The sequence below is a fragment of the Megascapheus bottae genome, chromosome 16, assembly GCF_031878675.1.
Source record: "Megascapheus bottae isolate mThoBot1 chromosome 16, mThoBot2.hap1, whole genome shotgun sequence".
NCBI lineage: Eukaryota > Metazoa > Chordata > Mammalia > Rodentia > Geomyidae > Megascapheus > Megascapheus bottae.
Genome location: NC_143524.1, coordinates 42318350 through 42329702, shown reverse-complemented (window position 1 = coordinate 42329702; position 11353 = coordinate 42318350). Strand labels below are relative to the sequence as shown.

General features: G+C 42.9%; 1 protein-coding gene across 1 annotated transcript; it reads left to right on the top strand.

Moving 5' to 3' along the window:
- Positions 1-3882: 3882 nt before the first annotated feature.
- Positions 3883-9204, top strand: Or51d1 (olfactory receptor family 51 subfamily D member 1). Its single transcript, XM_090349293.1, has 5 exons — positions 3883-3942; positions 4987-5123; positions 6686-6884; positions 7740-7788; positions 8216-9204. The coding sequence occupies exons 1-5, from the start codon at positions 3883-3885 to the stop codon at positions 9202-9204; spliced, it is 1434 nt and encodes a 477-aa protein (XP_090205419.1).
- The last annotated feature ends 2149 nt before the right edge of the window (positions 9205-11353 follow it).

Here is an 11353-nt window from a genome sequence, read left to right as displayed (position 1 = left end):
AACCTCTAGAAAACCAAAAGTGGAGCTGTAGCTCAAGTGGTAGAGCACTAGCCTTGAGCAGAAGACCTCTGCGACAGCACCATACAGGAAAAAAAATAATAAACCTAGCAAGAATGTGATGGGTAAATTTCAGTGTGAGATAACACAAATGGAAACAGTAGCATATATGTAAGTATTTTGTATATGATAAGTGAAAACAAATACAGACATATTGCAAAATACTATAATAGCAAGTATTAATGTTGTATATAACTAACACCAAGCTGTTTGGATGGTTGGCTGCAAGCTGGAGAATCACTATTGCTAATTTTAGTTATGTTATAGTTCATTATATTGATGTGTTGTTAGATTTGTTTGAACTTTAAATCTCTTGGTAAATTATCTTAAGCTTTAAACCTCTCAGTAAATTATCTTTGTAAAGCACAAATGTATTTAAGATTATGTGTATATTGTCCCCCTTTTAAAATAATTTTGGCAGGTTCCGTTATTTTTGTACATGTGTATAAGGTGTTTTGAATATATTCAGTCCCCTTCATATTCATTTAATCTTATTTTTCCCTCTACACTCCATCTGGTAACACAGCCTCAAAAGGAACCTGCTTTACTTTACATTCCTGTCTATGATTTCTCTTTTGTGTTCTCTCTCTCTCTCTCTCTCTCTCTCTCTCTCTCTCTCTCTCTCTCTCTCTCTCTCTCTCTCTCTCTCTCTCTCTTTCTTTCTTTCTTTTTTTCCAGTCCTGGGCTTGAGCTCAGGGCCTGAGTGCTGTCCTTGGACTTTCTCAAGGCTAGAGCTCTACCACTTGAACCTCAGCTCCACATCCGGCTTTTTTCTATGTATGTGGTACTGAGAACCCAGGTCTTTGTGCTAGGCAAGCACTCCACCATTAGGCCAAACTTCTGGCCTCTCTCTTTCTTTCTCTCTCCTCTTTCTGTTTCTCTCTTCTCCTTCTTTCCTCTTTCTTTCCCTTTCTCCCTTCTTTCCTTCCTTCTTTTCTTTTCTTTCTTTTTTTGTTGTTTGTAGATCTTGAACTCTGTGCCTGGATGCTCTCCCTGAGCTCTTCAGCTCGAGGCTGGTGCTCTATCACTTTGAGCCACAGCATCACTTCCTGTCTCTGATTTTTTTTTTTAAGGACTAGGTTTTGCATCTGAGAAAGAACATGCAATGTATGTAATCCCCAGTCTGGCTTATTTTGCTTAGTTAACAATATGAATTTGTATTCATTTTCCTGAAAATGACATCCTTTCATTTTCACTTTTTGTTGTTATTATTGTTGTTTTGTCTGTTGTGGAACTTGAACTCTGGCCCTGGGCATTGTCCTTGAGTTCTTCAGCTCAAGGCTACCTCCTTACCTTTGAGCCACAGTGCCACTTCTGGTTTTCTGGTGATTTAATTGGAGTCTTACAGACTTTTTAGTACCCAGGCTTACGTTGAACCTCCATCCTCCGATGTCATCCTCCTTAGTAGCTAGGATTACAGGCATGAGCCACGCACCCAGCTTTATCCTTTTATTTTCTGTGGCTGAATAATATTCCACAGTTCATAAACACCATTGCTACTTCAATTCGTTTGTCAGTGATTAGTCCTTAGGTTGACTGCATATTTTGGCTATTGTGAACAGTGCTATAAACATGGTGTACCAGGACTTTGACTTTCTCCATATGTAGGCTCTGGAGTGGGCAGATCATAAAAGAGGTCTGTTTTCACATCCTTGAAGAATTTCCATACTGATTTCCATAGTGTCCTGAGGTGTTAGTTTGAATCTCATTGTCATTTTGCTTTGAATTTCCTCCATGGGTGAGGATGTTGAACATTTCTTCACAATATTTGTAAGTTGGTACTTCTTTTGAAAATTGCTCAATTCATTGCTCAATCTGTTTATTAACTGGATTACTTATCCTTTTGGTGTTTAAGTTTTGGAGATGTGCATATATCCTGGGTATTAATTCTTCATGTGATGACTAGCTGGTGGAGATTTTCCCTATACTGTAGGCTTCCTTTTGATTTTGGTTGTTATTTGCTTTGTAGTTGGCATAGCTTTTTAGTTTCATACAATCCATATTTTCAGAAAATAAGAATTGGAGTTCTATTCAGAAAAGTGTTACTTATGTCTATATTGTTGTGAGGGAGTTCATTTGGTGAGAAACAGAGAAGCCACATTTTGTGAGGTGGAATTGGAAGTCTTTATTGGAAAGCCAGCCTCCGCAGGGGAACCCATCTCAAAGACTGACAGCACAGTACATAGTTAGCACAAAGCTTCCCTCCCCCCCCCCAGTCATGGGGCTTGAACTCTGGTCCTGGGTGCTGTCCCTGAGCTCTTCAGCTCAAGGCTACTGCCCTACCCCTTGGCCTGGAACTGTCCCTGACCTCTTCAGCCATCTTCAGATCTCAGCCCCCTGAGTAGTTAGGATTACAGGTGTGAGCCAGTGTGCCTGGCATAGTGCAAAGCTTTTAAAGACAAAAACTACATGTTTGTGTAGGGCACCTAAGCTCAACAAAAGCAGACCATTTTAGGAGGTAGCTTAGGTACCAACAGAACTTTCCATTTGGGGAGATAGCCTCGGAGGTGAAAATCAAACCATTTAAGGAGGTAATCAAGGATGAGCATCCTCTGAAATAAAAGCCCTCCAAAGGCTAAATAGCAGGACATCTGCAATTCAATGAATGGTTTCTCTCACCTCTAGGCTTTTCAGAGCTGAGGTGGAAAGACCCCTCCATCCAGCAAGGCACCAGGATGGCTGTGAGGACAAGATACATTGCTTAGACAGTTTTCTTACCTCAGTATATCTTCAAAGGGTTTCCCTGTGGTTTCCTCCAGCAATTTCAGGTTTCAGATCTTGGATTCGGATCCATTGTGAACTAATTGCTATACAAAATCAGAGGTAGGAGGTGACATTTGGTTTTCTACATGTGGACATCCAGACTTCCCCAACCCCCTCATCATTTGTTGAAGAAATTGTCATCAGCATGTAATGTGTCAAAAATCAGATGGGTATAGCTGTTTGCGCTATTTCTGGATTAAAGAAAATTCTATTTTATTAATCTATATGTCTAGATTGTGTGTGTGTGTGTGTGTGTGTGTGTGTGTGTGTGTGTTTGTGTGTGTGTGTACTGGGGCTTGAACTCACCTTTTTAAATTTTTGTTCATTTATGTCACTCTACTACACAATACTTCTAATCTAGCACTTTGCTGCTTAATTGGAGATAGAGTCTTGAAGATTTTCCTGCCCTAACTGGCTTTGAACTTCCATCCTCTAGGTCTCAGTCTCTTCAGTAAAGAGAGAGAGAGAGAAGAGCTTCATTAGATCTCCAACAACACTGTTCATGGTTGTACCACAAAGCGCTATGGGAAATGCCCTCCTTTATGTCAATCATCCAATCAGCAGCAACATCTATCAACCAGCCAATGCCCCTATAAAAATATGTTGGAGATGGTCCAAAAAAATAAGTTCATTGGGGGGGCAGTAAAGTTAAGAGGTAGTTTCTATAAAGGCTTAAGTTGTAATTAAATATATATTCTTTGTTTATAAAAAGCCTGTAAATAGCTATTCTTTAAAATAAAACTGTTATAAAGAAAGAGAGAAAGCTACTATGTGAAGCCTGGGCTGTCTCTTGTTCTTTGAGCTCCAGCTGGAGGAGAGGGGGGATGTGTCAGGCCTCTTTCTACCATGGCTTGCACCACCAAGCCAACTGTTTGCCAATCCCCTCGTGCTCAGCACCCAGTTGTTATTGTCAACAAAAGCCTACCATAAGGGTGCAATTTCTCTACTGGAGTGGTGAATGAACCTCATTGTTTTAAGCCTGATACTGGCCTAAAACTAATCCAGGAGGATGGCAAACATTTCATTCTCAAAAGTTCTGAATGTTAGATTTTCTTTCCCACCATGGAGTCGACGACACCTAAGTATATGATTGTGACTGGAAAAGCAAGAGACAGAAATCAGGTATTGGCAGTTTTTTCATTTTCATTTGTGTGTGATGTTTTAATGTAACTGGTGATATAAAGCGCTAATGCAAACTAAATGTTTCAGTAAACAAGTTTTGGGAGTTCAACTTTATAATAATTATACATACACCTGTTCAATTTTTCTGGACAATACAGGCACTCAGAATTGTATTTTTTTAACAAATAAATAAATTTCTTATTGATGGCAACTAAATGGAGTTTATAACATTTTTATCACATAGTACATTCATCTACTTTTCTGAGTTATGCTATGTGCAAGTATGTATTTCTAATGTTGTCTGTCTTCTGCGCTGTTCTTGTAAGTTTAAAATACATCAAGCTACAAAGAAAAGTTTTAAAAGAGGAGTTTGTGGCGTGGCTCAGTAGGTAGATGCCATCCAATGAACAAAACATCAGGCACTGGGTTTGAGCTCTATTCTTGCAACATAAAAGAAAGGAAAGAAAAGAAGAAAAGAAGTGTTTAAAAGTCTTAAATCTCCGGGGCTGGGAGTTTTGCCTAGTGGTTAAAGTGCTTGCCTAGCATGCACGAAGACCCAGGTTCGATTCCTTGGTACCACATATATAGAAAAAAGCTGGAAGTGGTGCTGAGGCTCAAGTGGTAGAGCTCTAACCTTGAGAAAGTCCAAGGACAGCGCTCAGGCCCTGAGCTCAAGCCCAGGACTGACAAAAAAAAAAGTCTTAAATCTCAGAATCTCAGAATGTCAGTATGTCAGTGAAAGAAAAGGAAGAAGAGTAAAGAGATTTCATGAAGATTAGAAGTAAGAAAGCCTAAGGAAGGATGTTTAAATGGATAGCAGAAGGCCAAGGCAGGGAAAGGAATAAGTGCTTTCTCCATGAAGAAAATACAGGTGAAAGCAAAGGGTGAGAAGGAGCAGGCCACACTATGTGGTGGGGCATTTTCATATACCATGAGAAGAGGGGCCTAGTGGTGAGAGATGGGCATAGGAAAGTTACAGTGAGGGGGCTCATTAGACGTTCTGATTTGGACTGTGGATGTGAACTTCAGCCTTTTATGCTAAAGGCCATTGGAGTTCTCTGTACTCAGGAGCTTTTGGGAGATTATGCTGGCTACACAGCCGATAGTGCATGTTCAGGAAAGTTCTCCAGTGGACTGATTGGTAAACAGTCTGAAGACCAGTGCATTGCTCACCCCGATCAGTGAACAGAGAGGACTTGTCACATTATTGGCAGAGATCTGCAAGGCAATGGCCCAAGTCGACTTTCTATGATCTGGGTAAGAGATTACCTTGGCTTTGCCTGGAAAAAAGTTGGAGGAGACAGAAAAAAGTAAATCACATGTCGTGATTTCTAAGAGACAAAATTAAATGGAATTGGTAATAGTGCATGAGATGTGTGTGTGTGTGTGCGCGAGAGAGAGAGAGAGAGGGGGAGGGGAGGTAGGGAGAGGGGAGAAGAGGGGAGAGGAGAGGATGGAGGAGAAGGGGAGGGAAAGGGAGAGTTTACCATGGGCAACAGTAATTTCTATGAATAGAAAACAGAGCATGAATGAGGTTCATACTGGGAGAAGCAGAGGCAATAAACTTTGTTGATAATGAAATGAACACCTTAAGTCTCGAGTCTGAACTGCCAGAAGTACCCTATGTTTAGTAGAGAATACCATACCTTAAGTTTAGGAGAGTTTTCTGTTGTGTTTGAGTGATGGAAGCATGGGAGCAAGCATAATTGCTTGGGTTGCTGTAAAGAGGGGAAAGATAGAAACCCTACTTGGGCCTCTGCCTTGAGGAACCCTGTCAATAATGTTGAGAGTCTTGGAAAAGCTCTCTCCATTGGCTCCTGCCTGTTGACATTTGCATACCTTCAAGCTCTTCTCCTTCTGAAATACACATTTAAAATCTCTCCTTGGAACGATCAATTCTTTATTATCTACCTCACTCCTATTCTTCAAAAAAAAAAGCTCATCTGCATCTACTTCTCACTCACCTCACTCTACTGTATTCAAGATTTTGTCCCCACTAGACCTTCACAGTAGTTCTCAAAATAATCCAGGCTCTTCATTCCTTCGACAGCTGTGAAACTATTTCAGTGGGGGTGTGCTACTACTTCATCGGATTTTCCAGTTGTTTTTTTGACTAATAATAGCAAACACAAACATTCACTGGAGAGTTGTCAGTGTCTTCTTTTGCACAGCAAAGTGCTTAGGCAAATCATTAGCAAGTGATTGGGTCCAGGTCGATTACCTGACAGAGGACCACAGCAAACTACCAATCTATACTATGTATTTAGGGAGGTATAGGAGAGCTATGATGGGGGAAAGAATTGTCTCGACAGGGAAAAAGGGAAGGAGAAATGACAGGAAGTGTAGCCTAGGGGAAAGAGCTCAGATTCTAGACTCAGACTTTGGGTACTTCATGTTTTCATCCTCTTGGGCCTTTGACTCCAATAGGAAACAAGATGGAAATTTCCTTGAGTGACCACAAGAGGGCAGCATCAAGAAGTCAGAGGCAGTAAACAGTTGATTTCAGTACCAGTATCCATGTCTATGTGCGTTGTGCTTTCTGATATGTACCTTCACCTCCATTCCAGTAACTTCTGTCTACCAGCCCTGTCATTTCCTTCTCCCTCCCACCCCTCATCACACTGCACTTTCCTACATTTCCTAAAATGATCTCAGAAGAATTGAGTAGGAGTCAGGGCTCAGCTTTCCTTGGGCATCTGGGACCATAAGTCCCAGTTCACTCATTTCTCCTCTTACTCCCTAGGGCCCTCAGAAAAGCTATAGAACAGGAGTCCGAGGGAGATTATTTTGGCTTTTGGATATACTCAGAAACTGGGTGCTGCAGGGAAGTTAGAGCCCAGCTACTTCAGGGAGGTCTGACAGCCAACCCAAGGAGGGATTTCTTCAAGCCTCTGAAGTGTTGTTCCAACCTTTGTGTACAGTTTCAGCCTCCTACCTTCCATGTAAGAAGCAAGGCAAGGGGAATTAAGTTACTCAGGAAAATGTAAAATGTGTGCGTGCATGTGTGTGTGTGTATGATTGGTAATAAGGAAACTAAGAAGCTGAGCTAAAATATTAAGTTATGGCCATGCTGTAAAGGTCATTCTAGACTGTGGAACTGTTTGTTTTGGGGGCCAGGGGGATCACCCCATAACTTGCTAAGCAGAAGCCTGCCACTCCCAGTCCTGCTCTTTAGAGACAGTGGCATGGAGGAGCACATCGGTTGACATGGATTTTATTTGGGGCAAAGATGAATATGAGGTCCGTAAACTACTTTGCAGAAATATCAGGCAGGTGGTAAGTTTTATGGCTGGCTCTCAAGCCAGAGGTTCAGAACAGAATGTTCTCTGTAGAGAAAGGAGCTGAACGTGGTGTGAATAACCACGCAGGAGAACAGGTGGAGAAAGGGCTATGCCTGTGGTCACAGGGGCAGCAGCAGGGAGATTCACTTGTTCTCTAAGGCTCAGCTGCATCTGCTTTCCATGCCACACCCCAGCCACTGGGTCTAGAGAGACCTGGGGGCAGATTCTGTTCTACATTTTGTTGGGGACTGGAAACCATAGTTCTCTTCACCCCCACCTCCTGGATTTCTAGAACACCAAAACAGCTTTCTACAATTTTCTCTCTCCCTCCCTCCTTCTTGTTTCTTTTCCTACCCCCCCTTTTAAATCATGTAGGGGAAAGGAATTGTATTTTTAAACCAGATTCCTGGGCCATTCCCTAGAAACTGATCCCCTGAGCTTGATGTATTTTCTGGGTGGTTCTATTTGGGAAGTTTTAGCAATGTTATAAGCCTCTGTCTTGAAATCCTGTTCCAGAATGAGAACTTGTTTTCTGCCCTAGCTCAGATTACAGTGGATCTTAGAGGTAAGTGAAGACGGAATCTCCAAGTCCAGACTTAAATTATGCAGAAAGAGCCCAGGTCAGATGGAGAGTCTGGGTACACTTGTCTTCTCTTTGGGAAAGTTACTTTTAAGAAGAGCAGTGGTCTCTTCAGCAGTATCACCTTTGACAATAAAGAACTGTTTTGTCTGTTTTGTGCATAGGCATTCCCTTCCTAAGATGAATAGGATTGATATTTACTGTCATGCTGGGGGCAGTGAAGGACGAAATAAGATTTGGGGTGTTCAGGGAGATTGTATAAAAAGAATCAGAGTAGCATGATGGGATAAGATCCAGAATTAGCAGAAAGAGTTGCTTTTCACAGTTGCTGCCTTGGTGCCCTTTTCTTTATAAGTTTTGACTGTTCTCTGGGCCAAGCCAAAGTCATCTTTTCTCCTCTTCTCTTTCATAGACTGTGCGTTTGGGAGTACAGAAGCGATAGCTCTTGGCTTGGACATGGGCACTCCAAATAGAACTCTGATTCATCCAGCCTATTTCCTGCTGGTGGGCATTCCTGGGCTGGGGCCTCACACACACTTTTGGCTGGCTTTCCCACTGTGTTTCATGTATGCCCTGGCCACACTGGGAAACCTGGCCATCATCCTGACCATCCGCGTGGACAGGCGCCTGCACGAGCCTATGTATCTCTTCCTGGCCATGCTCTCCAGCATCGACCTCGTCCTCTCCTCTGTCACCATGCCCAAGATGGCCAGTCTTTTCTTGACTGGTGTCCAGGAGATTGAGTTCAATATCTGTCTGGCCCAGATGTTCCTTATCCATGCTCTGTCTGCCATGGAGTCAGCTGTTCTTCTGGCCATGGCTTTTGACCGCTTTGTGGCCATCTGTCACCCATTACGCCATGCTTCGGTGCTCACAGGGTCTACTGTTGTCAAGATGGGGCTGGCTGCCTTGATCAGGGGATTCCTATTCTTCTTCCCACTGCCTTTCATCCTGAAGCGGTTGTCCTATTGCCGAGCACATACAGTCACGCATTCCTTCTGTCTGCACCAAGATATTATGAAGCTGTCCTGTACTGACACCACGGTCAATGTGGTTTATGGACTCTTCATCATCCTTTCAGTCATGGGTGTGGACTCCATCTTCATTGGCTTCTCCTACGTCCTCATCCTGCGGGCTGTGTTGGCACTGTCATCTCAAGGGGCAGCGCTCAAGGCATTCAACACCTGCGTCTCCCATCTCTGTACGGTTCTGGTCTTCTATGTGCCTCTCATAGGGCTGTCAGTGGTGCACAGGCTGGGTGGCCCGACCTCCCTGGTCCATGTGGTTATGGCTAATATTTATCTACTGTTACCACCTGTAGTCAATCCCATTGTCTATGGAGCCAAGACCAAGGAAATCCGCTCAAGGATTAGCCATGTGTTCTCCCAAGGTGAGAGGTGAGACGAGCTCCAATCTAGTGTCCTTAACACTGCCAAAGATGAGAGGAATAAGATTTGGAGAATGTCCCAGTGATCGTAGAATTCAATCCACTGGACTTGGGACTCACAAAGATGCAAGGCCTATGTGTCTTTGGTCATATCACATAATATTTATAGAACTGAACTCCAGGAAATAGAAACAAGAGGTTTTGTCTCTGTCACTGTTTTGGCTTTCTTGTCTTTTCTTCTTGTTTCTTGATCTGTCTTTGGGAGGGTTACGAGGCGCAGAGACCGCAGGACAAAGTTGAACAAATGCAGCAGTGGTACTCGCTAGACACCATGTTGAAAATGAACTGTACAGTTGTGAATGGGGATGAGAGGGAAAAACTTGGAGAGAGCGAGGGAAGGAGTGACTTACTTAATGATAACGCCTTTGTATAATAAAAGATTTAAAAGAGACCTTATTACTCATAACCCTGAGTAGTGATACATCCAAAATTAAGCATTAATGAAGGTATTTGCGGGGGACATAAATGGAGAGAGACTGATGAGAGATGAGGAGCTGACGTTAGCTGTTTAAATCTTTTTATGCAATTAGGTGGAATCTGCCAGTGTCCATGCGCCTATACGGGCATTATGTGTTCTGGTTGTTGATGTGAGTGTGGGTGTGGTTATGTAGGTGTACGTACTTGGATGTGTCTGGGTGGAAAGGGGGCAGTAGTGGTGGAGGGAGGGGAATGGACCTGCTGTGTCTGGTGTGGTGAGTATTATAGTTGTTCTTTGCAAGTAGGTGTATATTTCCTGTACCTTTCCAGGGTTCCTGTGGTATTAGCCAGGTGCTGTGTGATGTGTGTCTGTGTGAGAATGCTGTATGGTAGACAGAATGCTGTATGGTGTGTTTCATAAGAACGCTTCCCCTGTCTTCCCCTCACATTTGTTGCCTCTGGAGTAGCGTGCACTCATGTATAGGATCTATGGGAGTCACTTTCAGGTGTGTACTGATTACCTTTGTTAGCTGTGCAGAGTATTTCACTATGAACCTACTGTGGTGATGATTGTACTTTATGGCAAATGTCTGTGGCATGTTAGAAACACACTTCCCTTGTGTATTGGGTCTGGGTTGTTTGGCACAAGAGCTAGTACAATAGTTGTGTTCTCGGGGCCAGACACATGTGTGGTTTCTATGTGGAGATGAGGGTTGATGAAGTCTGACTGTGAGTAAAAGACACAGCTTCCAGTGTAAGACACATGGATTCGTGGGCTGAGCTTAGACCAGGGATTGAGAAGAAACAGGACACTTCTTCCTTATGCCTATTCCAACTCCAGATCCCGCCTCATCCTTCGGAGCCATAAGGATTCCTGGTGTTTCTATCAGCTCTTCTTGTGTTTTCTGCCTCCTCTACTTGGCATTGTCTTGCCTAAGGCCCCATCCTCCTGCCTCCACAGCTGGCCACAGCTGGCCTGCCAAACATGTTCAAAAGGCCTTGATGAGAGGGGTTTTTGTTAATCCCTTTGGGGAAGCAAAGACTATAGGAAGGTGAATATGTGAATAGCAAGAATGTGGCCTACAGTTGTCACCATACCAACATAAGCCATGATGTGAATGGTGCTCTGAGGCTTTTGTAGGGCAGTACCTGGATGATGTGGCCAAAGGAGGCCACAGCATCGATCAAAACGTTCTGTATTCAGAAAGTGCTTTGGGAAGCTCTTTTATAGAACTATTGAATGGTAATACAAATATACAGAGAAAAGGAAAAATTCTTTGTCTCCTAATAAATTATTTTTTTTTTACAAAATTTCAGAGGGGGTGATGTTCATTTCCTCTATGTTGGGTTCCAGTTTTGAAGTGAAATTTAAAGAAGGCCCAACTCTGAAAAGGTATTCCTTCCTATATTGGGAAAGAGAGATTGTGAAGCAGGAATTAGACGGGGTAGTGATAGGGATCAATGGCTTTGGTTTCGGGGCCAGTTACTTAACCTAATAAATGTCAGTTATTTTAGAAAGTATAAACACTATAATATCAAATGCAATGTGGATACTGCTGGACAAGTGTGGTGACTAAATAACATAGTTGGTGTGAATATGCATAGAAAATAAGGATCCAGGGGCTGGGAGTTTGGCCTAGTGGTAGAGTGCTTGCCTAGCATGCACGAAGACCCGGGTTCAATTCC

Bases quoted from the DNA above. Each gene is read 5' to 3' on its own strand.
- Or51d1 (XM_090349293.1), top strand. From the start codon at position 3,883: ATGGAGTCGACGACACCTAAGTATATGATTGTGACTGGAAAAGCAAGA. The intron at 3,943-4,986 runs GTATTGGCAGTT...TTTATGCTAAAG, and splicing joins AAGCAAGAGACAGAAATCAG to GCCATTGGAGTTCTCTGTAC. The intron at 5,124-6,685 runs GTGAACAGAGAG...CTTACTCCCTAG, and splicing joins TGCATTGCTCACCCCGATCA to GGCCCTCAGAAAAGCTATAG.